Here is a 24,760-nt window from a genome sequence, read left to right on the forward strand (position 1 = left end):
ACCTGCTCATTGAAAACCACAAACAAAAGGTCCCACAAAGATGATCGGCTTACCGTAGGTCTGGTTCTATCAAAAGCCCCCATTGCGATCTTGAAACCAGCTCCTTCACCGATTAACACATTTTCCTTAGGAACTCTGACATCTTCGAAGGCGATTCCTCTGGTGTCAGAGCATCGCTGGCCCATGTTTAATTCCTAGGGGAAGATCGCATAAGAAACACTTAGGAGCTACAGCATTGCTGGTGTCAATCATTCCTTTGTGCCTTTTGCAGTTGCCTAAAGCTGGGCCTGTAGTTCTTGCACCAAGGTTGAGCTTCCATAGAATCCAAACACTCCTGTCTCTGCCCATCTTTTGCAGCTTCCTGTGACTACAACGGCAGGGCTGAGCTATATAAGAGATCTTGTGGCTGCAAAGCCTCCCAGTTTTCTAATCGGGATCTTTCTAGTAATATGTGCCAGCACTGATCTAAAACAGTATTCAAAAGCTGAAAATAGCACTAACCTAAAGTTCTATGTAACCAGACTTTGTTGGTGTCTGAAAGCTATGTCTCTCTGTCTGTCTGTCTGTCAATTCATTTTGCAAACAATCTTAGAGCCTGTAATCTTGAGTGAAACAATCTACTGAGCTCTCCCACATTTTGGGGGACATTTATTTACTTTTTATGCTGTAGGAAGCATGAGCCTGGCACAGAACATGTGTGGGCATTGAGGTATATCTTGTGGGCATTGCTTCTGTTCTCCCACCATGTAGGATCTGGAACAGCACTTAGGTCATCAGGACTGACTGGAAGTGCCTTTATTCGCTGAGCTATCTTGCTGGTCCTCCCCCAACTCAGTCTCTTTATGTGGTCACCCTAAGAGACGTATGCTCTAAGATGGTCAGTGGATCCTGGAAACTGTGCATAATACCAGGTCTTTTACATTCAATGCTTTTTAAAATATATAATTACAATAATAAAACCTGGTTCATAGATTAGCAACAGTCACAAGTCAAAGACAGAATGAGGTTGGGGTGGTGGCGCATACCTTTAATCCCAGTGCTCAGGAGGCACAGGCAGGTGGATTTCTGGGTTTAAGGTCAGCCTGGCCTACATAGGGAGAACCTATCTCAAATAAATTAAAAACACAAAAACCAAAAAGCTTCTTAGGCACATCTCAAAGCACACAATTACTAGGACACAATTTTTTTTTTTTTTTTTTTAGTATAGAATAGAGTTTAATTAGGGCATGGGGAGGGGAGTTGAAAGGTAGTAGGTAAAGACAGAGAAAGGCAGCAGAGAGAGAGAGAGAGAGAGAGAGAGAGAGAGAGAGAGAGAGAGGGAGAGAGGGAGGAGAAAAGGGAAGAGGAGAGAAGAGAGGAGAAGAGAAGAGAAGAGAAAGAAGAGAAGAGAAAAGAGGAGCAGAGAAGTAGAGACCAGCTATGAGCACGGGGAGAGAGAGGGGTAGGGGAATAGGGAGAGAGGGGGAAGGGATGAGAGGACAGAGGGAGCGAGAAGGCAAGAGCAACAGAAAACATTTTGATAACATGAATCTCACAGATTTGCAAATGGCCATTTGTTTAAAAGAATATTTTTAGGAAGCTAAGTAGCTAATAATAAAAGTATCTATACTCACTCACTAGAAAGTAAACCCCCAGGGGTAGATATTTATCACTACCTACTGTACAGTGTGCGTTCAGTAATAAATATTGATTCAGTTAGGGTTTTCCTAAGTGAAAATGAGATTAGAAACATGGAGACATCAGTTGTCACGCCAGTTTGCTACTGCCCTGAGGTTCCTTCCTGTTAGCAGAGATAGCCAGGTTTGGCCTGAGTCTGCCAGAAACCATCTCTATGGGGGCAGCATGATATGCCACACACACATACATGCAAAGGCCACTGTCTGTGGAGAAGTGTGATTACCCACAGTACTCATATTCTGTATATACACGTTCTATTTGTAAAGCGCAGTCAGCCTTCAATATCTTCTCTTTAAAATACAGCATAATACGGCCTCAGAAATGTCGCAGGCCAAAATCTTACAAGTAAGTCTATTAGTAAAGGACACGAGATCACCGATCCCAGGTCGGCCTCTACCTTTGTGGCTGTCAGTAAATCAATCAGGTGGGCCTTGGTTTCTGCAGTCAGAACAGGCTGGAGAAAACCCCATGTAGAGTCCAACCATTAGACTTCCAGGACCCATCCACACTGGCCTAGAATTTGTGATCCTCCTGCCTCAGCCTCTGCAGTACTGGGATTGAAGAGATGCACTGCCACGCCTGGCAGAAGTTATATACATTTCACACAGGCAAGCAACATATTTCTTTTCTTTTTTTTTCTTTTTTCTTTTTCCAAGACAGGGTTTCTCTGTGTAGCCCTGGCTGTCCTGGAACTCATTCTATAGACCAGGCTGGCCTCGGACTCAGAAATCTGCCTGCCTCTGCCTCCCAAGTGCTGGGATTAAAGGTGTGCTCCACCACTGCCTGGCCAAGCACCATATTTCTAAAGAGATCTGGACACAACAGGAGATCCTATAAACACTGAAGGTTGCCTTAGAAACCTGTTTTATATTATGTCTCAATTAAAATTTGTTTTTCCAGTTCAGCCTAAGGGAGACCAACTCCTTCATCTGACCAGCTAATTCAAACCTTCCCACATTGGGGAGGAAGACAATAATTTGCTCAAGTAGTCTTCAGATCTGGTCTGGTTCCCACAGTTCCTCCTATGCCATAGATGCAGACATCCCTCATCTCTTTGAGAACCCCACTTCACGAAAGTATTTCAGTCCATGTTGTAATCCCAAGTCCGGCTTGTGAGCTCTCGCCAAGACCACTCACGACATTTCTGGCTGCTGTTGTGTCACCTCCGAAACCTCCTGCGTGCCTTGAGATTGGGTGTCGCTGTATCCAACACCCTCTCCCAGCCCCACCCCCAGCTGACATTGATTGACAGCCCCACCCCCAGCTGACATTGATTGACAACCTCACAGACGCCTCCGTTGTTGCTGTGGGATTGTGAGTAATCCACCCGAGTCACATGGCTTCACCTGCTCTAAGCAAAGCTTGTGCAGATCCTCTGGGTAGGAGGAAGGAGTCCTCTCAGAGTTCTACACGCTCCTGTGGGGCAGCAGCCATGGCGGCCTGGCTATGTCCACACCTACAGCTGTCATGAAGGTGTTCTGCACATGGGGCCCATCTTTCAAAATGACTTGAAGGATTTTTCAGTGACATGTAAACTATGTTCCCGATAGCATCAAGACACAGCTGGATTTCTGTTCCGGCTTAAGAGCATTTTCATTAAAGGGAACAAGGAAGAACCTTGACATTTACAGTGAAGTTGTACGTATGGAGGTCACTCTCAGTAAGAAACCCACTGTTTACCTTCTTTCCAATATGTATTCCTGGGGAGTCGGCTTCCACAATGAATCCAGTAAAGGCTTTACTAGCAGGTACTTTAGGATCGGGGTTAGAACGTGCCAATAAAAAATACCTAATGCACACAAACACACGATGATGGCCATAAGGAAAACAACAGTATACATTAACTACTATCTCAGCTACCACCCCCACCCCGGCATTACTGTCCCCACTTATCAGGAGATGAAGAATCACATGGGTTTCAAAACTTGCCCAGATGCCAGTTTTTCTGTGTGGCCAAACTAACCCTCTCTTTCTCCACTAATGTGGCATTTGAGTTTGGGGGTAATATGAGTCATTAGTAAAAGTTCCTTCAGCAGAGAGAGTATGAAAGTGAAGAACGCGTGTGGGGAAACTGGAATGCTCCTCTCTGGGCCAGTCCTATGTCTCACGGGACCAGCAATCTATACGATGAACACAGACAGGAGCCCCACTGCTGTGAGGGCTGGCCCTCCATGCAGCAAAGCCAGTACACACCTGAATTATTAGGGATATTTACTGGATTTCCTACAGAAAGACATTTCCCAAAAAGATCTAGAAGGAAGGAAGCATGAGGAGGAATAAAAAAAAAAAAAGAAAACAAGTTCTCGTTTGAACCCTCATATCTAAGATAGTTTCCATATATCCTAACAGACTGGTTGTTAAAGAATCTTTACAAAAAGATAAAAAGCCATACGGCTTAGAGGTAGAGACCATGGTGAGCCTTGGTGTCATTTTTAGCATCAAGAGAGAGAGATCAACCGAGTGATTTATCCTTCCGTTAGCAATGGATTTATGTTAAGGCTAAAAAACGAAACCCGATAATCTATCAGTTTATCACTGACTATGGTTTTATTTGGTAATAGGAAAAATCAGAAAATTATTTTCTAATTCTATGAGTCACTGGACTTCTCTTTTCTGGGAAGAATTATAGCCAGTTCTCAAAACTGTGGTATTAGCTTACATTACTCTATTTCTCTTAGCTTTTCAGTTTTCATGGCTTCTCTCTTTCCTCACTCCTTGGAATGGTCCTGCTATTCCTGTTGCCAGCCTTTACGCCTGTGCACAGTGAGGGATCGATTTGGGAGCTGCACAGTCCATCAAGGAGGGATGCTTTTCCACACTGCACCTCACACAAATATGCTGGTACAGCAGAACCCTTTCAGAGCCAACTGTGCTGGCTCACACCTGTGATCCCAGCATTTGGGAGGCTAAGGCAGGAGGACCACCATGAGTTTGAGGCCAACCTATGCGCCACGGCGATTTTTAGATCAGCCTGAGCTACAGAGTGAAACTGTGTCCCCAAACAAACAAACAAACGAGATTTCTTTTTCAGACAGGAAAATTACTACCCTAATCTCCTATGGCAGTTTGAATGAGAATGGCCCCATAGGCTTATATATCTGACTGCTTAGTCACCAGGGTGTAGAATTCTTTGAGAAGTATTAGAAGGTATGGCCTAATTGGTGGGTTGGCTGTGCTGGAGAGAGTGTGTCACTGAGAATAGGCTTTGAGATTTCAAAAGCCCATACCAGGTTCAGTCAGTCAGTCAGTCAGTCAGTCAGTCAATCAGTCAGCCTGTCTGTCTGTCTGTCTGTCTGTCCCTGCCTGCTGCCTGAGGATCAAGACATAAGGCATTCAGGTACTGCTCCTCCACTCTTGTCTCCTTCCCATCACGATGGTCATAGATTCACGCTCTAAAACTGCAAGCAAGCCTCCAATTCAATGCTTTCTTTCCTAAGACTTGCCTGGGTCGTGGTGTCTCCTCACAGCCATGGAGCAGTAACTACGACATCCCCAGACCACTCCTAAGAGGTCTCGGTCATGGACTTATATTAATGAGTGCAAACACTATTTTCCAAGACAACAGATATGGGCTCTATGACTGGAGAGACTGTCCGTAGAGTGAGCTGGGGTTTACATGTTTCACCCTCCTGAAGCTCTCTGCTCTCCTCCGAGAGAGGAAGGACTGGGGTAGCAGACTGTGCACTGGGTCTGAGCCTACAGACAGAGGCAGTGAGATTAGCTATTTTTACTGCACTTTAGACTTCTTAAATTAATCTGGAAGAAATAGCTCGGGGCTTAAAATGGTTCATGAGTCACCGAGTTATTTATATCTCCTATGGATCTCCCAGTTTTACAGCTTGTTTTAACTGAGAAGGGAGACGCGGAAGGCCCAGGAATGAAGAGACCCACCAGTTGGCCTTTCCTCCGTTGGTTATCCACATCTTCTGGCCGTTGATAACATATTCGTCACCCTTCTTCTCAGCTTTGGTCTTAATGCCTGCCACATCAGAGCCTGCAGAGGGCTCTGTCACACAGTAGGCCTTGGATATATGGACACAAGAAAAAAGTTAAATGTTAATTATTAAATTGTGAATATCTGACAATAATGTTATTTTACTTGTTTGTTTTGAGGTCCTAGGATAGAACCCAGGCTCTCAAGTATGCTAAGCAAATGCTCTTAACAGTGAGCAATGCTCTAGCCCCGGCATGTTATCTCTGGAGGCAATATGATAATGAATATCTAGAATTACAATGCTCTTAGAAAACCAAATAAACTGTTCGAATGTTAAAAAATTTACTATTTTAAAACATTTTAATTCAATTCAAAACTAGACATACTATACCAATAAACTACAAGAAATTTTAAAATAATTAAAAATATTCAAACAAATTCATTAAATTGAGCTTAAAATGTTGATTTACTTGAATGTTTATTGAATACCTACTATTTAGTAGTCTATAAGGCCAGATAGGAAAACCAGAGCTGAAAGGCAGTGCACTTTCAGATTTTCACAGGGTACAGGGTAGCCATATTAAGTGTGGGTGCTAAACACCAGGATTTGAGAAACCAGTTTTCATGAGATGATACGTAAGTCAAACCTCAAAAATGAAGGATATTCTGTAGCCATGTATTCTCTGCATGTGATGAGGATGAGAAACAGGCTAGAGCCGGAGACACGGCCTAGCATGCACGAGGGCCTGGTCCAATCTCAGGTACCACATAACTGAGCATCCCATAAACTGAGTTCTGTGTGGTAGCACACGTCTGTGATCCCAACACTAGGAAGGTGGGAGCAGGAGGAATAAGAGCTCAAGGTCATCTTGGCTACCCAGGAAATTCAGAGCTAGTTAGACATATGAGACCCTAAAGACAGAGAGTGGGAGAATCAGAGTCACAGGACAGAGATGTGAGGGCAGATCCCTCCAGGTCCCCCCAAGTGCTGGACTAAAGGTCTGCACCACCAGCTGCAGGACAAAGCACAACACCATTTTGGAATCCCGAAACAAGTGGGCGCTCCCTTGTGGAAACACGCAGGGGATTACTAAGGCACCTCTCTACAGTCCACATACATATGTGTCTGCTGACTTCTGTCTGCAGGGCGTATGGTCTAATAAACACAGGCAGATGGAACAGCGCAGCCCTGGCCCATTCACAGGGAAAGCTGAACAAAGCCCGCAGAACATACTCACACACATCATCGGCTGCTCGGTCATCCTCCCCAAATACTTCTTTTTCTGTTGATCATTCCCAGCAAGAATCACAGGCATTTGCTACCAAGGGAAATTAATATTAAAACGTCTAGCTATTTAAACTAGTTATATAGATCCAGAAACACAGTTCCACGAATAAGAACTACCTGCCTCCCAGAAAGGAGTAGACTTAAAGAACTGCCATTGGCTCTGACCCTAACATGCAAGAAGACACAGACTAGTACAAGCTTCGCCTTAAGTTATCGGTGGGCGGGGCTTGTTAGGAATACACAAGCATGGTTGACAGTAAGATCTCAGATTAAACTTAGGAAGTGTGACGTGGTCTGCAAGAGCAGGCCTCCTGGATACCACTCAGTACATTTCAGCACAGTAACTGAGCGGCAGGCCAAGGGGATGGCTTCTGACCTACCTCCATGGGAGCAGCAGCCAACGTGTACAGTCTCCTCACAAGGACACTCAGAACGGCCAGTATTAGAGACAGTAGAACTACTGTAATCAAGCTACACAATCGTAAGTCCAGACCGGCCAGCCAGCCTTTCTTACAGTTCTTACAGAGATTAAGCCAACTTCACTGTTGGCATCTCATTAACAGCCCAGGTAAGCGACTAGTATTTTTTTAAATGGTAATTTCACTTATTTTGTACATATGCACACATGGGTATGTGTGCATGAGTTACAGCTCACTTCTGGAGGATAGATGACACCTTGGGGGAGTCCTTGTCTCCTTCCATCACATGAGCCCCAGGGTTGGAACTCAGGCCATGGGGCACCTTTACCCACTGAGCCATCTCACTAGCCCCATGCTAAATGACTGTCTTAGTGACTTACCCCCAAAGAATTTGCTTCAATAGCAGTTTGCACCCCTGTACACCCATACGCCAACTCTTCCGTAATTAAACAGGCATCGAACGTTCCCAGGCCAAGACCACCTACAGTGTCAGAGTATATATAGAGCATTATAATATGAAGAACGACTCAATAAACTCAAACCCATCTAGACAGGGAGAATGCCTGTGCTCGGTGCTCGGTGCTCGGTGCTGAGTGAGGACCAGGATCCTCCAAGCAGGCAAGTTCTATGTTGCCAATAGAGAAACAAAGGCGGAAAGCCGCTGACCAGCAACAACATTTTAGAGAATGAGTGTTTTCATTTTTTTAGTTTTAGGACAAACACGTAGGAGGCTTACCGCAACTCTCTGGAATGTGTGCGTTGATCAAGCCAAGTTCCCAGGCTCTTTTGATGAGAGGGAATGGGTACTGAAAGGAGAAACAACACAGTTACACATACCTGAGTGTAGGCAGGCTGGTAACAGGATCTCATAGCAGTGCAAGACTTCCCCCTGCAACCTGATACCTACTTCACCACTTTTATCATATTCTGGGGCGACGGGGATTATTTCCTCTCTGGCAAACTTCCGGGCAGTTGCTTGAAACTCTTTCTGCTGTTCCGTCAGCTCTAAGGGAACATTATTTTGTGAACATCAAGAGCTTGTCAACATCGAGTTGAAAAGACAAAGTCCACAAAGTTGTTATGAGGAGGTTTATATTTACCATGAGATAAACTTTTGACCTCAGGGGGCGGTCTAAAGACACAAGACGTACTCGGTCAGCATACAGTAATAAGACTTATTTCAGGGACTTACGTAAGACCATCAACACCATAATTTAAAGTTCACTCTTCTTTTAAACTCCAATAAGTTTAAGAATATAAGTTCCCACAAATAAAATGGTAAGAGCAATGAGAAATCTCTCTAAAATAATAACAGCCACATCAAACCCTCTGTATTAGTAACAGGCAATATTAAGACAAGGCGTTTACACACAATAAAACTAGTTAATTGTGAGATGAATGAGATCACAGTGCTGCCTGGACCCCTGGGGCAAATGTCAATTGCTAACTGCATTTTTGTAGCTGTGCTATCTAGTGTTTCAATGTGGGTGCATGGATATGATAAACAAGACTGGTAGAGCACTTGCCTGTCTGGCTTGTGAGGCCCCGGATCACATCCTCCACACAAGGGTGAGGGAGTGTTTAAGGTGGTGGTATTTCAGGCAATAAGCTTAGAAGAACAAGCCAGGTGGGGCGGCACACACCTTTATACCCAGCACTCAAGACCACAAAGGCAGGAGGATCTCTGTGGGTTCAAGACCAGCCTGGTCTACACAGTGAGCTGCAAGCCAGATAGAAGTGTACAGTGAGACCCTGTCTTAAAAGAAAAAAAAAAAAGAAGATATTTATGACTATAGTTCTCATTTGTATGGGGCCAAGAGGTGAATTGTGTAAAAGACAGATCAAGTCTCTCATGGATAAGACACGGAGGCTAAGGAATGGCTGAATGCCGTGTACTTCCATCAGTAATTCACACAGCCAGATGCCACGCAAAGCCGCAAAGCGGTCTTTCTTTAAGGCGACTGGCACACTGTTTTCTATGGTATATCACAGTAAAAGTAAGTAGAAAGAAAAAAAGACAGCAGAAGACAAGGCAGAGAGAGGAGGAGGCACACAGTACTCAGGAAGCCTTGGGCTTTGTGCCCCCGGGGCTTTCTGAATCACAGATTCACTTCAAAGATTGGAGATAATTCCTGTCAAGGTTACAGATAGGTTAAGTCTGGGGTCAGAAAGAAAGGTGTCTACCATATTATTATTTGTTGGCAAACTGCTTTCATAAACTCAGTAATCTTCAAGATATCCTATTGCACATATTATACTCACTTTATCTATCAGAACCAGACTGACTGGTCCTCTGCTCCTCTGGGTAGCCCTGGCTGTCCTGGAACTCACTCTGTAAATCAGCCTGGCCTCGAACTCAGAGATCTGCCTGCCTCTATCTCAAGTGCTGGGATCAAAGATGCACTCCTCCATGGTCCCTCTCATTACCTGTACTTTTGTGAGAGCTCACAAGCTCCCTCCCAAACGCCTCCATCTGCCTCGCCCTCTGGCACTCGGAGATTTGTCAGATTCTCGTACGTAGGAAAAGCAAATGGCCGGTGTGTGGGTAGGGTCAATCAGGGCCACATGAATGGTAAATTCTAAAACTACAGCCTTTGGGACCAGAGGCAACTTTGGTCCAATTTTAGGTGGTATAAATGGAGGTCTTGTACGAACACACCGCTAATATTTAAGGTAACAAACTAATGGCTAAAACAGCTTAGAAGATAAAATTCTGGAGGGTACAACATTTAGAAGACAAGCTTCATGAAAGTTCTTCAGTAAGCTCTTCTCCCTTTTGTTTTTTTGGAAGAGAGCAGATAACTGTGAAGTTGGAGTAAAGACTGCTACTTTCAAACGCCCATTAAGTCAACCTGCTATGTTCCTGCCATTTGAAAATACTTTAATTCCAGTTATACATATGTGTGTATTATAATAATGCATGTATTTTCACTCAAGTATACTTGAATAAAGCCAATAAACCTAGAAGTTTTCAGACTACCAAGGGCACGGGGTGCATGCTAAGCAGCCCAGCCTTGTAACTTTTCAGAGATCAAGGGAGCAGAGAAAATGGTTTCCTAGCTAGAGGCAAGGTAACAATTTGAAGTAAAAACCCTTCAGGGGTGAAGGATACCAAAAACAGGATTTATTTCACATTTTTAACCTGAAATGTTTCATTTTATAAAAAGGAAAGAAAAATCTAGCTTCTTTTCCCTTCAAAACCACATTGCTCCCTGGTCTCAGGTCTGAGAATGTCTGATAGCATCAAACCCCAGCTCAGATAAAATGTCGAATAGCATCAAACCCCAGCTCAGATAAATGGCTCAGGCCATTTTTTTAAATTGTTACATCACTTTAGAGAAATATTTGTTGAGCCAGGCAGGTGTGGTTGCTCACACCTTTAATCTCAGTACTAGGAAGGGAGAGTCAGGCAGATCTTGGTGAGTTCCAGGCCTGCCTGTCTCTCTACTTAGAGCTCCAGCCAGCCAGAGCTATATAGTGAGACTGTCTCCAAAGACAAAGGAAGTATGTTACATTTAATCTGTAAGTTGAAGACAATTCATATACATTCATTTATTTGGGATACCCATTTGGGAAAAAGAGAAAGAATGCTATAGAGGCTGCCTGAGAACACTTGAATGTTCGGGAGAGTAGGCGGAAGGCAAAGCAGTACAGATGCGAGGAACCGCGAGCGAGCCAACTGTGGGCGGTGTCTGCTCTACTCATGAACGGACGTCACGTTACAAACACAGCCCTGGCATATCTTCAAGTCAAAGAGCGGACCACATACCAAAATTAAACCCTACTCCGGGCTCCTGCTTGAGAGACGCTTTTGTATGCTGTGCTCGACACTCAAAATGAGAAACACTTCTCAGGACCTGGAAAAAATATAATAATAGATATAATAAGTAAACTTGATAACGTAAATATTGACCAAATGCAAGAACACACTGGCTAGGCCACTGAGGGGCTTACTGTATAGAGCAGTGACCTGAGCCTGAGCTCTGGAGAGAACTCACTCCCACCATCGTCTTCTGGCCTCCACCCGGCTGTGTGTACTCTGAGAATTCCAGACACACCCGCACACAAATAAGCATTGTTATACTGACCGCCCAAAGCGAGTGCAGCATCTGTATGGCTATGTTTTTATTCAAGAGCTACATTTTAAACTCAGTACTAAATAAATTATAATTCAAACCTCAATTACAAGCAAAGAGGGATGCCTATCCATGAAGGAAATGTTATTCAATTTTATATTTTTTTCATTTGTGTGTCTATATATGTGTGGAATGTCCAAAATGGCCAGATGAGGGCACAGGGTTCCCTGGAGTTGGAGTTACATTAGTTCTGAGCCATCTAACATCAGTGCTGGGAAGCAAACTCGGGCTCTGCACAAGAGCAGTAAATATTAAATGACAAAAAAAATGTAAGTTGCTCAGTCTCTCTCTCCCCGCTGTGTGTGTGTGTGTGTGTGTGTATGTGTGTGTGTGTATGTGTGTGTGTGTATGTGTGTATGCGTGTGTGTATGTGTGTGTGTGTATGTGTGTGTGTGTATGTGTGTGTTGTGTGTATGTGTGTGTGTATGTGTGTGTATGTGTGTGTCTAACTAAGTGTGTGTTGTGTGTATGTGTGTGTGTGTATGTGTGTGTGTGTGTCTAAGTGTGTGTGTCTAAGTGTGTGTGTCTAAGTGCAGTTTTTGGTGCTGCTGTTTGTTTTGTTTTGAGACAGGTCTCAGGTTGTAGCTGCGGCTGATTTGGAAATTTACTATGTACAACAGGCTGGCCTTGAACTCCCAGAGAGCTACCTAACTCTACCTCATAAATGCAGGGTTAAAGGCATGTGCCACCACTCCAGGCCCTAATAGTTTGGTTTGTGTTTCTGTTGGGACAAGTTCTTTTGAAGTAGTTCAGGATAGCCCCAAAGCCCACTGTGGAATCCAGGCTAGCCTTAGGATCTCAGTTCTTCTGCCTCTACTTCCGAGACGAAATGAAGATCATCACTCTCTACAAAACTGGTCAGCTGCATTTTATACAACTGAAGCGGAGAGCCCATTACTTGGGCTCCTTATATATTGATTTTATAGTCATTTAATTAGAGTGCCTTAACACATGAGCGTGCTCATTACTTGTGTAGAAGGATGTGCAGGTGTTTGTGTGTCTATGTCTTTTGGTATGTGAGTGTGCACATGTGTCTGTGTATGCGCGTGTGCACGTGTCTCTGTGCGGAGACAGCTCAGAAAGAATAAAAAACAAAACAGGGTTTAAAAACTCAGCATTGCAAAACGGAGTTTAAGTTTTGCAAGACCTGTCTGGACACACAACACAATTTGTATTCACACCTTGAAAATGGGGCTCACTAATCCTAAGGGATAACTGGAGATTATTAAAATAAGACAGCCAGGCTTGAAGGTAGCAGCTCTTGGAAGGCAAATGTAAAACTGTGAGGTCAGACCAGCCTGGACTACAAAATGAGACCCAATATAAAGAAACAATAAATACGACGTTCTGAAATTCTAAAGTCAGAAGAATACTGCGTTTCTTATTCCTGGCTCTCTGCCAGAAACAACTAATTCCAATATGGGAACGATACTAACTTTAATCGTCAAGCCTGCAACTACAGCACAACTAAGTAGCGAATTGCTTAGAAATTTAAGTCTTGGTTTTATTGCAGTGTGGGAAACAGGATAAAGGAATATGCATTTTCTGGTTCATAATGGCGTTAGACTTTCCTTCACTTGTCCTTGGAGGCACCAAGAAACCTTTACTTCTGTTGTCAGAATGAAAAATAACTTAAAAACCTTTCAGTTTCTGCTTTGAGAGCCTGTTAAGTTGTATAGTAATGGCCGGTGTGGGGGTAGGGTCAATCAGGGCCACATGAATGGTAAATTCTAAAACTACAGCTTTTGGGACCAGAGGCAACTTTGGTCCAATTTTAGGTGGTATAAATGGAGGTCTTGTACGAACACACCGCTAATATTTAAGGTAACAAACTAATGGCTAAAACAGCTTAGAAGATAAAATTCTGGAAGCAAGCTTCATGAAAGTTCTTCAGTAGGCTCGTCTCCCTTTTGTTTTTTTTGGAAGGGTGCCTGTACAACACAAAACCACAGGCGCACTAACCCTTGTTCCCGCGAGCGGCCCACTTCCCTGTCCTTCGTGTAGAATTAGCTGTGTTCTGTGCACACCCAGGATCAGCCTGTTTGGATCCCAACACCTGTTCACACCCGTGGCTACAGAACCACACACTGACGCCTTCCTGGGGTGGGACTACAGTCAAAGTTTTCTGGAAGTGCTCCCCTCTGTCCCATGAGGGTTCTGACACCGGGATCCCTTCGAGAAGCCTGGGTGACTGGAGAGAAACGTCTGAGCCCCTTGACCCAGGGTGAAGCAGAGCCACAGGACCACGCCTGCAGGGTTTCAGCGCGGGGTGGGGGACGCCCGCAGGGGTCAGCGCGGGGTGGGGGACGCCCTCAGGCCGCGCAGGGCCGACCCTCCCGATACCGCCCCCGTCACCCGCTCACCCTGCAGCCTCTGCGGAACGCTGCTGCCATGATGGCTCCTCGATCTGCAGACTCCGACCACCACGATGCAGCAAGCACAGCGAACAGGAGAACCACCCAAGGGGGGCGTGGCTTGGAGGGCGGAGAGGGGCGGGCCTTAGATGCAGGGGACGGGCGTGCGGCTCAGAGTCTGGATGCCTCGGGGCGTGGCCTGGGGAGTCCCTTCGTACGGGGACTTTGTCCGAGGTCTCCTACTGACGTCGGCTGAGAGACAGGGGAATGACGGCGAGTCCGAGTAGGAGGCCTTGGGCGTGGTCATTGCAGGCTCAGGGGGTGTGGCCTGAGAGGCGGGGTTAGATGAGGGAGATTCTTCAGGTCTGGACGTGAGCCAGAAGTGGGAGGGGCGTGCCCTCGGCGCCTGCGCCCTGCCCGACCTTGGCAGAACCTGAACTCCTCCGCACTGGAGAAAGGCGGTGATCTCTGTGTCTCCCGAGCCCGAAGGTCGCGTCCTCTCTGGAGGGCTGCCCGGGAGAGCTGGACCCGAATCCAGGCCAGAGGGCACAGGCAGGCAGGCATTTTCTGCAGTCAGTTGTGACCTTTACTCAGAGAGTCAGATCCTTTACGAGTCGAGTGCACACTGGAGCTGCAAACGCTGGACTAGAGAGAAAGGTTGTCTGTGCTTCTTAAAATTTAAGTGGGAATCTAATTGCTTGCGTAGCCAGGCGACTAAGAAGGAAGATTACTGCGAGTTCTAAACAAACCAAAGCACAATAGCATCTATCTCCTTTATTTTTTTCTGAACGTTTTCAAGGATACTTATTATTCACTCATGTAGATGTGGAAAGCGTCCTTCGGAATGCAAGCTGAGCCTATCCAAAAGTTCCCCACCCAGTGAACATTGGGAGTAGACATTTTGTAAATTTTGCTTAAAGTCCATTGTCTTCCAGTTAGACCTCGTGTCTGGGATGGTAGCTGTGGTGTCATAAAGATTAGAGATTGTAAAACTTATCAGTGTTGGGTACCTCAGTGGCCAACAAGAGTGGCTGTCAAGGCCGGGCGGTGGTGGTGCATGCCTTTAATCCCAGCACTTGGGAGGCAGAGGCAGGCAGATTTCTGAGTTCGAGGCCAGCCTGATCTACACAGAGAAGCCCTGTCTCGAAAAAAAAAAAAAAAGAGTGGCTGTCAAGAGTTTTCTTGCTCTCTGCTTCAAGCAGCTGGTAGACAGGATTTGACAGACTAGGATAGGCCCAACTCTTATCAAATAGCAATGTTTCAGTTTCAACATCGTTTCACATTTGCTATCAGTGTTTGGGTTTGGTTGGGAAATATATTTGTTTTCCTAGTTGCTAAGATTTGAGTATTAGCTTCCACGAGTCACTTATACATGATCTATGTTCCATGGATGAATATTAAAGTACCTTTAGTCTGATAATGTAGACATGGTTACATTCATGTATTTGGGTATATTCGATCAATCCTGCATTGTTGGGGTAAATACTAGTTAGTCATGAACATCTTATTTGGTCAATTTAAGTTGATAGTGGAGCAGAGAGGTGGAAACAGGGTCCCGTGGAGCCCAAGCTAGCCTCGGATTGCTGTGAACTGGGGATGACCTTGAACATCAGGTCATCTTTCCTCCTGAGTGGTCGGATTATAGGTGTCTGCCATCCCTGGCTCTTCAGGCCTCTTAGCGCTCTCCAAAGTCTAGCTGTTTCTCTCCAGTTCGAGATGTGTTCTAGTCTAACTCTTTTTTTTTTTTTTTTCAAGACAGGGTTTCTCTGTGTAGCCCTGGCTGTCCTGGAACTCACTCTGTAGACCAGGCTGGCCTTGAACTCAGAAATCCACCTGCCTCTGCCTCTCAAGTGCTGGGATTAAAGGCGTGCGCCACCACCGCCTGGCTCCTAGTCTAACTCTTGAAGGTAGCATTTGCTAAGCACTCTCTTCTTCTTCTTCTTCTTCTTCTTCTTCTTCTTCTTCTTCTTCTTCTTCTTCTTCTTCTTCTTCTTCTTCTTCTTCTTCTTCTTCCTCTTCTTCTTCTTCTTCTTCTTCTTCTTCTTCTTCTTCTTCTTCCTCTTCCTCTTCTTCTCCTCCTCCTCTTCCTCTTCCTCCTCCTCCTCCTCCTCCTCCTCCTTCTTTAAATGTTAGCATTTAATTCACCTCTGGCATGGCTTTTAAGCCACTAGAACACAGGCACCTCCAACACCCTTAATCTTCTCTTCAGCTCTTCTGCTGAAGAATTTGGCTTTCATGATGGCAGTTGTTTAGGGAGCTTTCTCTTGCCCAGAACTTTGTAGCAGCCTGATCGAACAACATCAATGATGGGAGCAGCTCCAGTCTTGTTTTGTGCTGCATTGACCCATGTCTGCTTGCTGACCAATGTCCACAATTTATCCAGGTTGACAGTTGGGCAAAAGCTCTGGTTCCTCTTTAAGTGGCAATGCCTCATACCAACTTTTCCAAAGTAACCTGGATGATGTTTGTCAAAGCTGATCCTGTGGTGATGCATACCTCCAGCATTCCCGAGGCCTCCTGGGTGTTTACAGTGTTAACCAATGCGGCCGTGGCTGTGGCTCACATGGCCCCGGAGCTTCGGGGTCTTCCTCAGTCTGGATGGCATGGCGGTGGCAGAAAGGAAAGAGAAGCACTCTCTTCAGTTTCCAGAGCCTGAGAAGCCTCCACCTACCTTAATGTGTTTGTTTTCTGGCTTTTGAGATTTCTGTTCTCTCACCCAGTGGCGTGTGTCTCAGCTCCTTCACTCAGCTTGATCCATGAACTCTGAATTCATAGTTTAATCTTACCTGGGAAAACTGATGATTTCAAATTCCTGTGCCTGTGAAGAGTTTTAAAAAGAGAGTCAAGGGACTGGAGAGACGGCTCAGCAGTAAAGAGCACTGACTGGTCTTCCAGAGGACCCAGGATCAATTCCCAACACCTACATATCAGCTCACAACTGTCTGTAACTCCAGTTTCAGGGGATCTGACACCCTCATACCAATGCAAATAAAATAAAAGTTAAATAAATTTAAAGGAGCGGGGGACTGGAGAGATGGGTCAGTAGTTAGGAGCACTGACTGCTTTCCCACTGAGAGCCATTTGGCTCTATTCCCTGGATCTAATCCAAATGGCTACTAGATCTGGCACTCAAAGTACTCACATTTCAAGTGTGACTTTTGCTCTACAAACGCAGCAGCACTAGCGAATGTGAGCCTGGGTTTTCACTGGCAAGGCTGACTGAAAGAAACCACAGAGGACTGAGGGAAGTGCAGCCAGTTCTCTTTCCTTTCCTCTCTTTTCTTTCTTTCCTCTAAGCATTTTTGGAAGTGAACAGAATTGTCTACATTCACGTTGGGCAAGCACTCTACCAGTGAGCTCTGTTCCCAGCCTGTCTTGCAATTTTTACTTTTGACCCACAGGTCTTGTCAAGTGGCACAGATGTGCCTTAAGCCTCCTTTGTAGTCCAGGCTTTGAACTTTCCACCTCCTACCTCATCCCCTTAAGTAACTGAACCCCTCATCCCTCCCACCCTTTTCCTTCGAACTAACCCTCCAGTCATCCATGCCTCCCGAATGCTAGGATTTCAGGCATGAGTCAGCAGGCCATCTTGAATGCTCAAATTCTTAGCTGTCCTACACTGTGGGGATCTTCTCCTTGTGAGTTCCTGCAGACATAACGCTTGCATTTAGCTGAACATAAAGATTACTCTTGCTGGGGACATATGCCATGCCCACTCATCACTCCAGTGGATTCCGAGTGTCAGGCCTGAAAACTTGTTCACGGATTTGAGGTGTGCAGCTTTGAGGGAGCTAGCTTGCCTCCTGGAGTTCATTTCTTGGCATCTTAGCATTTCCTAACTCAGATGTGTTCCAGATTGGTGTCTGCTAAAGTCTGTGGAGAGATCTGGTGCTTTCTTTATTCAGGCATAAAGGTTTCATTATATTTTGAAATATTTCTTTATAGCTAAAACTGAGATTTAACATTGTTTCCTGGCCTCCACAGTGTTTCAATGATCCTAATTGATTTCCTAGCTGTTATTAGCTTGGAATCTTTACAAGGGAAGCTGCCTTAGCAGACAGGGTGTCCCCAGAATTAGCAATTGAGGTCAGGCATTATTGCCTACTGATTCCCACAAGGAAGCTGCCTTATCAGACAGGGTGTCTCCAGAGTTAGAGATAGAAGTCAAACACTATTGCTATCTGTAAGCAAAGTTAGAACTCTAAAGGCAGATTGCTTTACAAACTAGAGAGTAGTTGAAAAGCTTCCTGAACTAATGTTTGCGTTATAAGCCAAACCATTCCCAGGAGCTGCTAGAATGGGACCTCCTGGTGCTTACCTGCTTCAGACCAAGAGAATTTGCTTAGGGCTGCCAAGATAGCCCAGAAGGAAGAGCACTATTGCTCTTCCGAAGGAATCATTTACACCTGGCTGTTTGATCTTACTGACTTTGATGTGACCACTACCTGCCTGTGTGATCCCTGACATTTGCCCTGTTTCTGTATAGTATATAAGCCTGATTTTTCACTTTGTGCAAATAAATTCAGATTCTGCACTCCCTTGTGTCATTTCTGTTTGTCACTCAGCGAATTCTTTGCCCACCAGGCCAGAACTCTTATCATGTGGCGGAACAAGGGGTCCTCAGAGAAACCCAGTCTGTAACAGACATAGGTCTGTGGCTACTTCTGACTAGCCAAAAGGAAACTAAATCTTTGCCATAGGAAGGATTGTCTGTCACTACTTTTATTGAATAACTATCTATTGGGGATTGGTTCCAATGGTTTGAATTAATCAGGAACCTGAATGTCCAAATGATGAAGGTCCTTGTCCGCAATTGATTTTTGATCAATCAATAAAGATCAATGGCTGAGAGGAGAAAGAGGGGTGCAATTTTTAGATTATGCGGGGATAGGAACTGGAAGAAAGGAAAATGGAGAATCACTATGACTCAGAGGAGAAAGATGGGATGTAAGAGCTACAGGAGATAAAATCAGCCAGCTGTAAGGAGTGGCCTCTCAGCCAGCTGTTTAAGGAGTGGCCTCTCAACCAGCTGTGTAAGGAGTGGCCTCTCAACCAGCTGTGTAAGGAGTGGCCTCTCCACTTGGGCAGTAGGGGAAAGTTTAGGAATGCCCAATCTCTGACCTAGTCATAGCAAGTCAAAAATTAAACATATGTACGTGTGTGTGTGTGTGTGTGTGTGTGTGTGTGTGTGTGTGTGTGTCTTTCATTTGCTAATCCAAAGATTCAGTATGACCTGCCAGGGGTCAAAGTAGTGTAGCGAAACTCACCGCTACAAATTACATGTAAAAGTCACTGGAGAAATTCATCTATTGACTGTGACTGGATATTAAATGACAGTAGAGAATAATTGTTCAGACAGATGCTATAACAGGACTCATAAGACAATGTGTTATATAAATATTTAGAGTTGGGGTGTGTTATGTTCAAATTAGTTTTGAGACTAATCAAGTTCTTAGAAACTGCTCTTACCCGAAAGCTCCAACTCTTCGCTTGGGCTCAAAGACTACCGAGAAGGATAAAAGTTCACTGCCTTCATTTGTATCTGTTTTCCTAACTTTGGGTCCAACTACCTAATACTACACAAGCCTGTTAATCACTCAAATATTGTAAGATACCTAACCCATGTGATTCCTGTTTGAGGGTGAATGTGAGGTGAGGTGAACATACTGTACCAGAGACAGAGAGACATGCTCTCTAAAACATCTATCCAGCTTACCCCAAAGTCTCTGTTCCAATGGAGTAGCAATATTAAGATGTTTATTGGAAACAGAGCAAAGAAGGTCATACATACAACAATATACTTTTCAAAGACATTAAGTGGAAATGTTACAGAAAAAAAATACTTCAAATAAAAGGCTTCAAATACTATCTGACAATATTTATTTGCCTTCTGGTTGGTGGGAGGTAGGTATGTGCCTGAATATTCTAAAGGATTTACCTAATGATTGCAAAGCTGTTAGCTTACACGTAGAAGAGGGCAATAAATGGCTGCTAAGGAGGCTAACAATAGCCCAGATAATGTCCATTGTGGACTTGGAACATTCCACAATCAGAGGTCTAAAGAATTCATCATGAAGAGGTCAGCTAACTAAAGACTGTTGAAAAATTCCACAGGGCCCCAGAACATGAAAACCCCTCCCCTCCTAGAAGGAGAGGTTGGTGGAGCATGTAGGCAGAAGGAAAAGGCTGATTAAACCCTTAGTACCTCATTCCCTAAAGACCAATCAGTTTTAAGGGCACACTGTTCCACCAATCGTATTGTACCTAGCTGCTGATGCTCTAATCTGCCCCCGGAAACAGTATAAAAACTCACCAAACAGGCTGCCCAGGGTCACCGCCTCTCCTTAAGGTGCAGGATGACCCAAGTGCGCTGGAACAATAAATTCCTCTTGCTTTTGCATCGATCCCCAGCTCATGTGGTTCACTCAGAGGATCCCTGGTAGGAAGGCTTGTCAGAATCTTCCATTTGTGAAACTGTCCCGCAGTTTCATGAACTTGGGTTCCCTCCAGCGAAGGAATAAAGGACCTGAAATATAGGTTTTGAGAAACAAGAGAAAACACAAAGCCAAGTTGCACCCCAATCAAGGCTTCGCACTTTACTTCAGGGGTTCAGCATTTTTACAGGTACACAAGAAACCAAAACTGAATCTCTAGGTTACAATGATATTTGCATAACATAAACACTGAGGAAGGAGTCCGAAACACCAGTGGCTCAGATGTCTGCGGATGTCTTCAGGCAGTGGGCAGTGTCTTATCTCAGCATGAACTTCCCAGGCAGCTTTCTTCAGAGATGATCTGACAGTCTGCAGAGGGCTTTGTCTGGGCTCTGCAGGTAACAGCCTCAAGTGGAAACCTCCAGAGTCCGAAGGCTGAGCTGAAGCGGGGGACAGGCTGAGCTGAAGCGGGACGTAACACATTTGGTGCACTGGCTGGGAACTAACTCGCCCCCTGTGGGTACGCCCTGGAGAGCTGTTGAGTCAGAGGTCTTGAGCATGTACCACGGGTTTTTGACTGTCTTGCTGTTTGTCAAAAGTCTGAGTCTGTAAGCCTGTTTGAATTTTCAGTTTGCTTGTGAAAAAGAAAATAAAAATTTAGCAGGTACTTACCCACGTAAGCCTGGGATTGAAAGAGTTAAATTTGAGACCAGTACTGAAAACCACAGGAGCCAGGAGCCAGGCCTGCAAGAAGCAGCCAGCTGGGTCAGGGAAAAGCTGTTAGGAGAGCCCAGACCAGGGGAGTGCAGATCTCAGAGATAAGGCAAGGAGGTACTCAGAGCCAAGGCACCTGAGATTGACATTGAGTGATGGACCCTGGGCCATCTGGTTTTCTTAAGTGTTAGCTAAGGGTCAGTATGAACTTTGAATAGCACTCTCCCCTCTTGCTAGGAATTTCACTTTTTTTTTTTTTTTTTAGGAATTCTCAACTCTGATCTGCACGAAGGACATTCAAAATAGCCAATCATGTATAGCCTCACCACTTCCTTTGTCTCCCCAGACCTTTTTCCTATAAAATCCTCGAACCTCTGGGCTTTGTGGTTAATTCCTGGTCTCCTGTGTGAGATTGGGGGTTGAACCAGAGCTCTGAAATAAAAATGCCTCATGTTTTTTACATCAAGATGGCCTGTTGTGTTCTTCGGGTGCATGTCTTCTGGGACTTGAGCGGGAACTCCCTATGGGGTCTTTCACTTGAAAGTGTCTGGGGGCTCCAGGTCCCCTGGAGGGAGTCAGAAGGACTCCTCTTCATTAGAATTGGCCCCAAAGTAAGCCAGCCAATTCACCTGGTTCTGTGCTCATGGAGGGGCGAGCGTTCTCTGTTGACTGTCTTTCTCTGTGTTCTTGGACTTGGATGCCCACCCATGGCAGGGGCGAGCGCTCTCTGTTGACTGTCTTTCTCTGTGTTCTTGGACTTGGATGCCCACCCATGGCAGGGGCGAGTGCTCTCTGTTGATTGTCTTTCTCTGTACTTGGTATTGGTTATCTCATTCTGTTTTCTTGGACTTGGACTGACAACATTTTTTAGACATTGGACAGACTGAATCTATCCTGTTAAAAATCCTAGTTAACCACTGGAGGAGAAAACTTGTCAGTAGTAGTAAAGAAGGGAAAATTAGCTACTATTCTCTGCTTCTCTGAATGGCCCACCTTCAGAGTAGGGTGGCCACCCATAGGGATCTTCAACTTGCAGGTGATCAAAGCAGTAGAAGAAAGAGTCTTTAGGCTAGGATCCCTTGGGCACTCAGACCAAGTGCCCCATATAGTTACCTGGAAGAATTCATGTATAAAAGCCTTTCTTTCCCCAAGACCCACCTCACAGGTTCTGGTCATCAGGAAGAAGGAAGCACCGGAGGAGGGATCTGGACCTGAGAAGAAGTTGATCCACCAAGACCCTTCAACAGTGGACCTGTAGCTCCAAGAGCCTCCTCCTGCATATCCCTCCACCCTTGCCCCCATGGCCTTGCCAGCACAAGAACTGGCTCCGGGATCCTCAGTTCATACCGACTGGGGCCATTGTAACCCCCTTTACCAGAGGGAGGAGCAGGAGGAGACCCCCCAACTTCCTGGTCCTACCATGGGGACCCAAAGTCTGAGAGCCCCTTCCCCTGATACCATGGTGGCTCTCCCACCGAGGGTGTATGGGCCTATGCAATATTGACCCTTCTCTTTGGCTGACTTGTACAACTGGAAGTCGCAACACTCGGGGGCCGATTAATCTCTCCGAGACTGTCTTATTTGCTCATCAGCCCACCTAGGATGATATCCAACAGTTCATGAGAGTGCTCTTCATGACTGAAGAACAAGAGAGGATAATGCAGGAAGACAGGAAGAATGCCCCCTCAGATACAGGGGGCATCATTAGTTGACCAGGTTGTTCCCTGACTAGACCTGACTGGGCCTTTAATATGGCAGAAGGTAAGGAGCACCCGAAGGTCTACTGCCAGTCTCCATTGGCAGGTCTCAAGGGGGTCACATGATGACCCACACATTTGACCAAGGTACATGAGGTTAAGCAGGGACCAGATGCTTAACCTTTCTAGAGCAGCTCATGGAGGCATTCCACCAGTATACACCCTATGACCCCAGCAGCAAGGAGAGCTGCTCATGGAGGCATTCCGTCAATATACACCCTATGACCCCAGCAACAAGGAGAGCTGCTCATGGAGGCATTCCGCCGATATACACCCTATGACTCCAGCAGCAAGGAGCACAAAGCTACTCTGACTATGGCTTTTATAGACCAGGCTAGTAGAGATATCAGGAAAAAGCTTCAGAGGCTAGAGGGACTACCGGATAAGCTGTTGAGGGATTTAGTGCCAGTTGTTGAGAAAATCCACCATAACAGGGAGACAGAGGAGGAGAAGGAGCAGAGAAAGAAAGAAAAGTGACAGGGAAGGAACCTACAGAGAACCCTGGCTAAGTAGCTAGGGAAAGAAGAGAAGAGAGACAGAAAACTTAAAAAGGACCGGTGTGCATATTGCAAGGAGAGAGGCCACTGGGTCCGAGAGTGACCTAACAAATGGAAGCTGGGGGTGGGAAATCCCAGGCCTTGGGAAAAGCACTCTTAGCCTTGGGGGAAGACAGTGTTTAGGGTGGGTGGGGTTCAGACCCCCTTCCGGAACCCAGGGTAACTCTGAGGGTGGAGGGGAAACCCACTCAATTCAATTCTCATTCAGTGTCCACTCAGCTCCTGTGGACACAGGGGCTCAACATTTAGTCTTCCTCCAAGCTGATGGCTCTGTTTCCAAGAAAAAATTCTTGGGTCCAAGGAGCCACTGGCACCAAAATGTATTCATGGACTCCCCGAAGAACAGAGGACCTAGGGATGGGCTGGGTATCCCATTCATTTATGGTCATCCCAGACTGTCGCTATCCTCTGTTGGGGAGAGACTTACTCTCTAAGATGGGGGCCCAGGTACACTTCCTGCCCGACAAGCCACAACTAACTGACCCAAAAGAAGAACCCATGGGTGGAGGAAAGACCTCTCTTACTGATCCCTTCCAAGAGCCAAGGCTACCTGATTTACAGACTGGAGCAGTTTTCTTCAAGAAGGTCAGAGATGAGTGGGCACTGCTATGGTGGAGGGCAAAAATGTCATCTGGGCAGAACCTCTACCTCCCCCCGCCCCCGAATGTCAGCGAAGAAAGTGGAGCTAATTGCCCTCACCAAAGCCTTGGAACTTGGGGCCAGCAGGAAAATTAACATCTACATGGATAGCAGGTATGCCTTTGCCACAGCCCACACCCATGGGGCTATATACCAAGAGAGGACTGCCCACGCCAGAGAGAAAGGAAATAAACAACAAACAGGAAATCTTGCATCTGTTGGATGCCCCGTTGAAGCTGGCAATTGTGAGTATTATTCATTGCCCGGGACAATCAGATGGGAAGAGACTCAGTGGCCTGAGGCAATATCCAGGCAGATCAAGTGTCTCAAGAAGTGGTTATACAGTAGCCTATCTGGGTTATAGGCCTGCAAGAGACACACTGGGGAATAGGACTAGACTAAGGGATGGCCTCACTTAGAATATACTGAAGAAGAAAGGACTCAGATTGCTAGCCACCTAACCAACTACTACCTAGAGAAGGAAGGGCAGTGGCTCACACAAAAAGGAAAAACCATGCTCCCCAGAAAGCAAGCAAAAGACTCACTAGGCCAAATGCACGGATGGACTCATTTAGAGGATAAAAAGTTTGTCCAAGCAATTAAGGGATCTAAAGTATATATATAACAGAACTCATGTTTTGGGCCAGAGAAATAGTAGAACAGTATAAGGTATGCCAGCAAGTAAATGCTTATGCAACAAAAAGTAAACAGGGCAAAAGACCTAGAGGAGAATGGCCTGGAGTGTATTGAAAGGTCGATTTAAGCCAGGAAAATATGGTTACAAATACCTTCTAGTGTTTGTAGACACTTTCTCTGGATGAGTTGAGACATTCCCCACCAAGCAGGAAACA

General features: G+C 45.5%; 1 protein-coding gene, 1 non-coding gene and 1 pseudogene across 2 annotated transcripts in view; 1 reads left to right on the top strand and 2 right to left on the bottom strand.

The window, feature by feature from the left end:
* The window catches only part of Acadm (acyl-CoA dehydrogenase medium chain), a 21,877-nt gene extending 7,799 nt beyond the window's left edge, over window positions 1-14,078 (bottom strand). Inside the window, exons 1-9 of the mRNA XM_031375923.1 lie at window positions 13,818-14,078; window positions 11,088-11,175; window positions 8,226-8,323; window positions 8,055-8,124; window positions 7,699-7,799; window positions 6,850-6,930; window positions 5,569-5,699; window positions 3,358-3,466; window positions 54-194 (exon numbers count right to left, since the gene is read on the bottom strand). Coding sequence (XP_031231783.1) covers window positions 54-194; window positions 3,358-3,466; window positions 5,569-5,699; window positions 6,850-6,930; window positions 7,699-7,799; window positions 8,055-8,124; window positions 8,226-8,323; window positions 11,088-11,175; window positions 13,818-13,847 — 849 coding nt within the window. The 5' untranslated portion in view covers window positions 13,848-14,078. The remainder of the gene's footprint in view (window positions 1-53; window positions 195-3,357; window positions 3,467-5,568; window positions 5,700-6,849; window positions 6,931-7,698; window positions 7,800-8,054; window positions 8,125-8,225; window positions 8,324-11,087; window positions 11,176-13,817) is intronic.
* On the top strand, window positions 9,194-9,327 carry LOC116094543. Its single transcript, XR_004120184.1, has one exon. It is a non-coding gene; the product is annotated as a small nucleolar RNA SNORA15 (small nucleolar RNA).
* A 1,889-nt stretch (window positions 14,079-15,967) lies between the features above and the next one.
* LOC116094408 lies at window positions 15,968-16,413 on the bottom strand (annotated as a pseudogene).
* Window positions 16,414-24,760: the final 8,347 nt, after the last annotated feature.

Source organism: Mastomys coucha, unplaced genomic scaffold, assembly GCF_008632895.1.
Source record: "Mastomys coucha isolate ucsf_1 unplaced genomic scaffold, UCSF_Mcou_1 pScaffold16, whole genome shotgun sequence".
Classification (NCBI taxonomy): domain Eukaryota; kingdom Metazoa; phylum Chordata; class Mammalia; order Rodentia; family Muridae; genus Mastomys; species Mastomys coucha.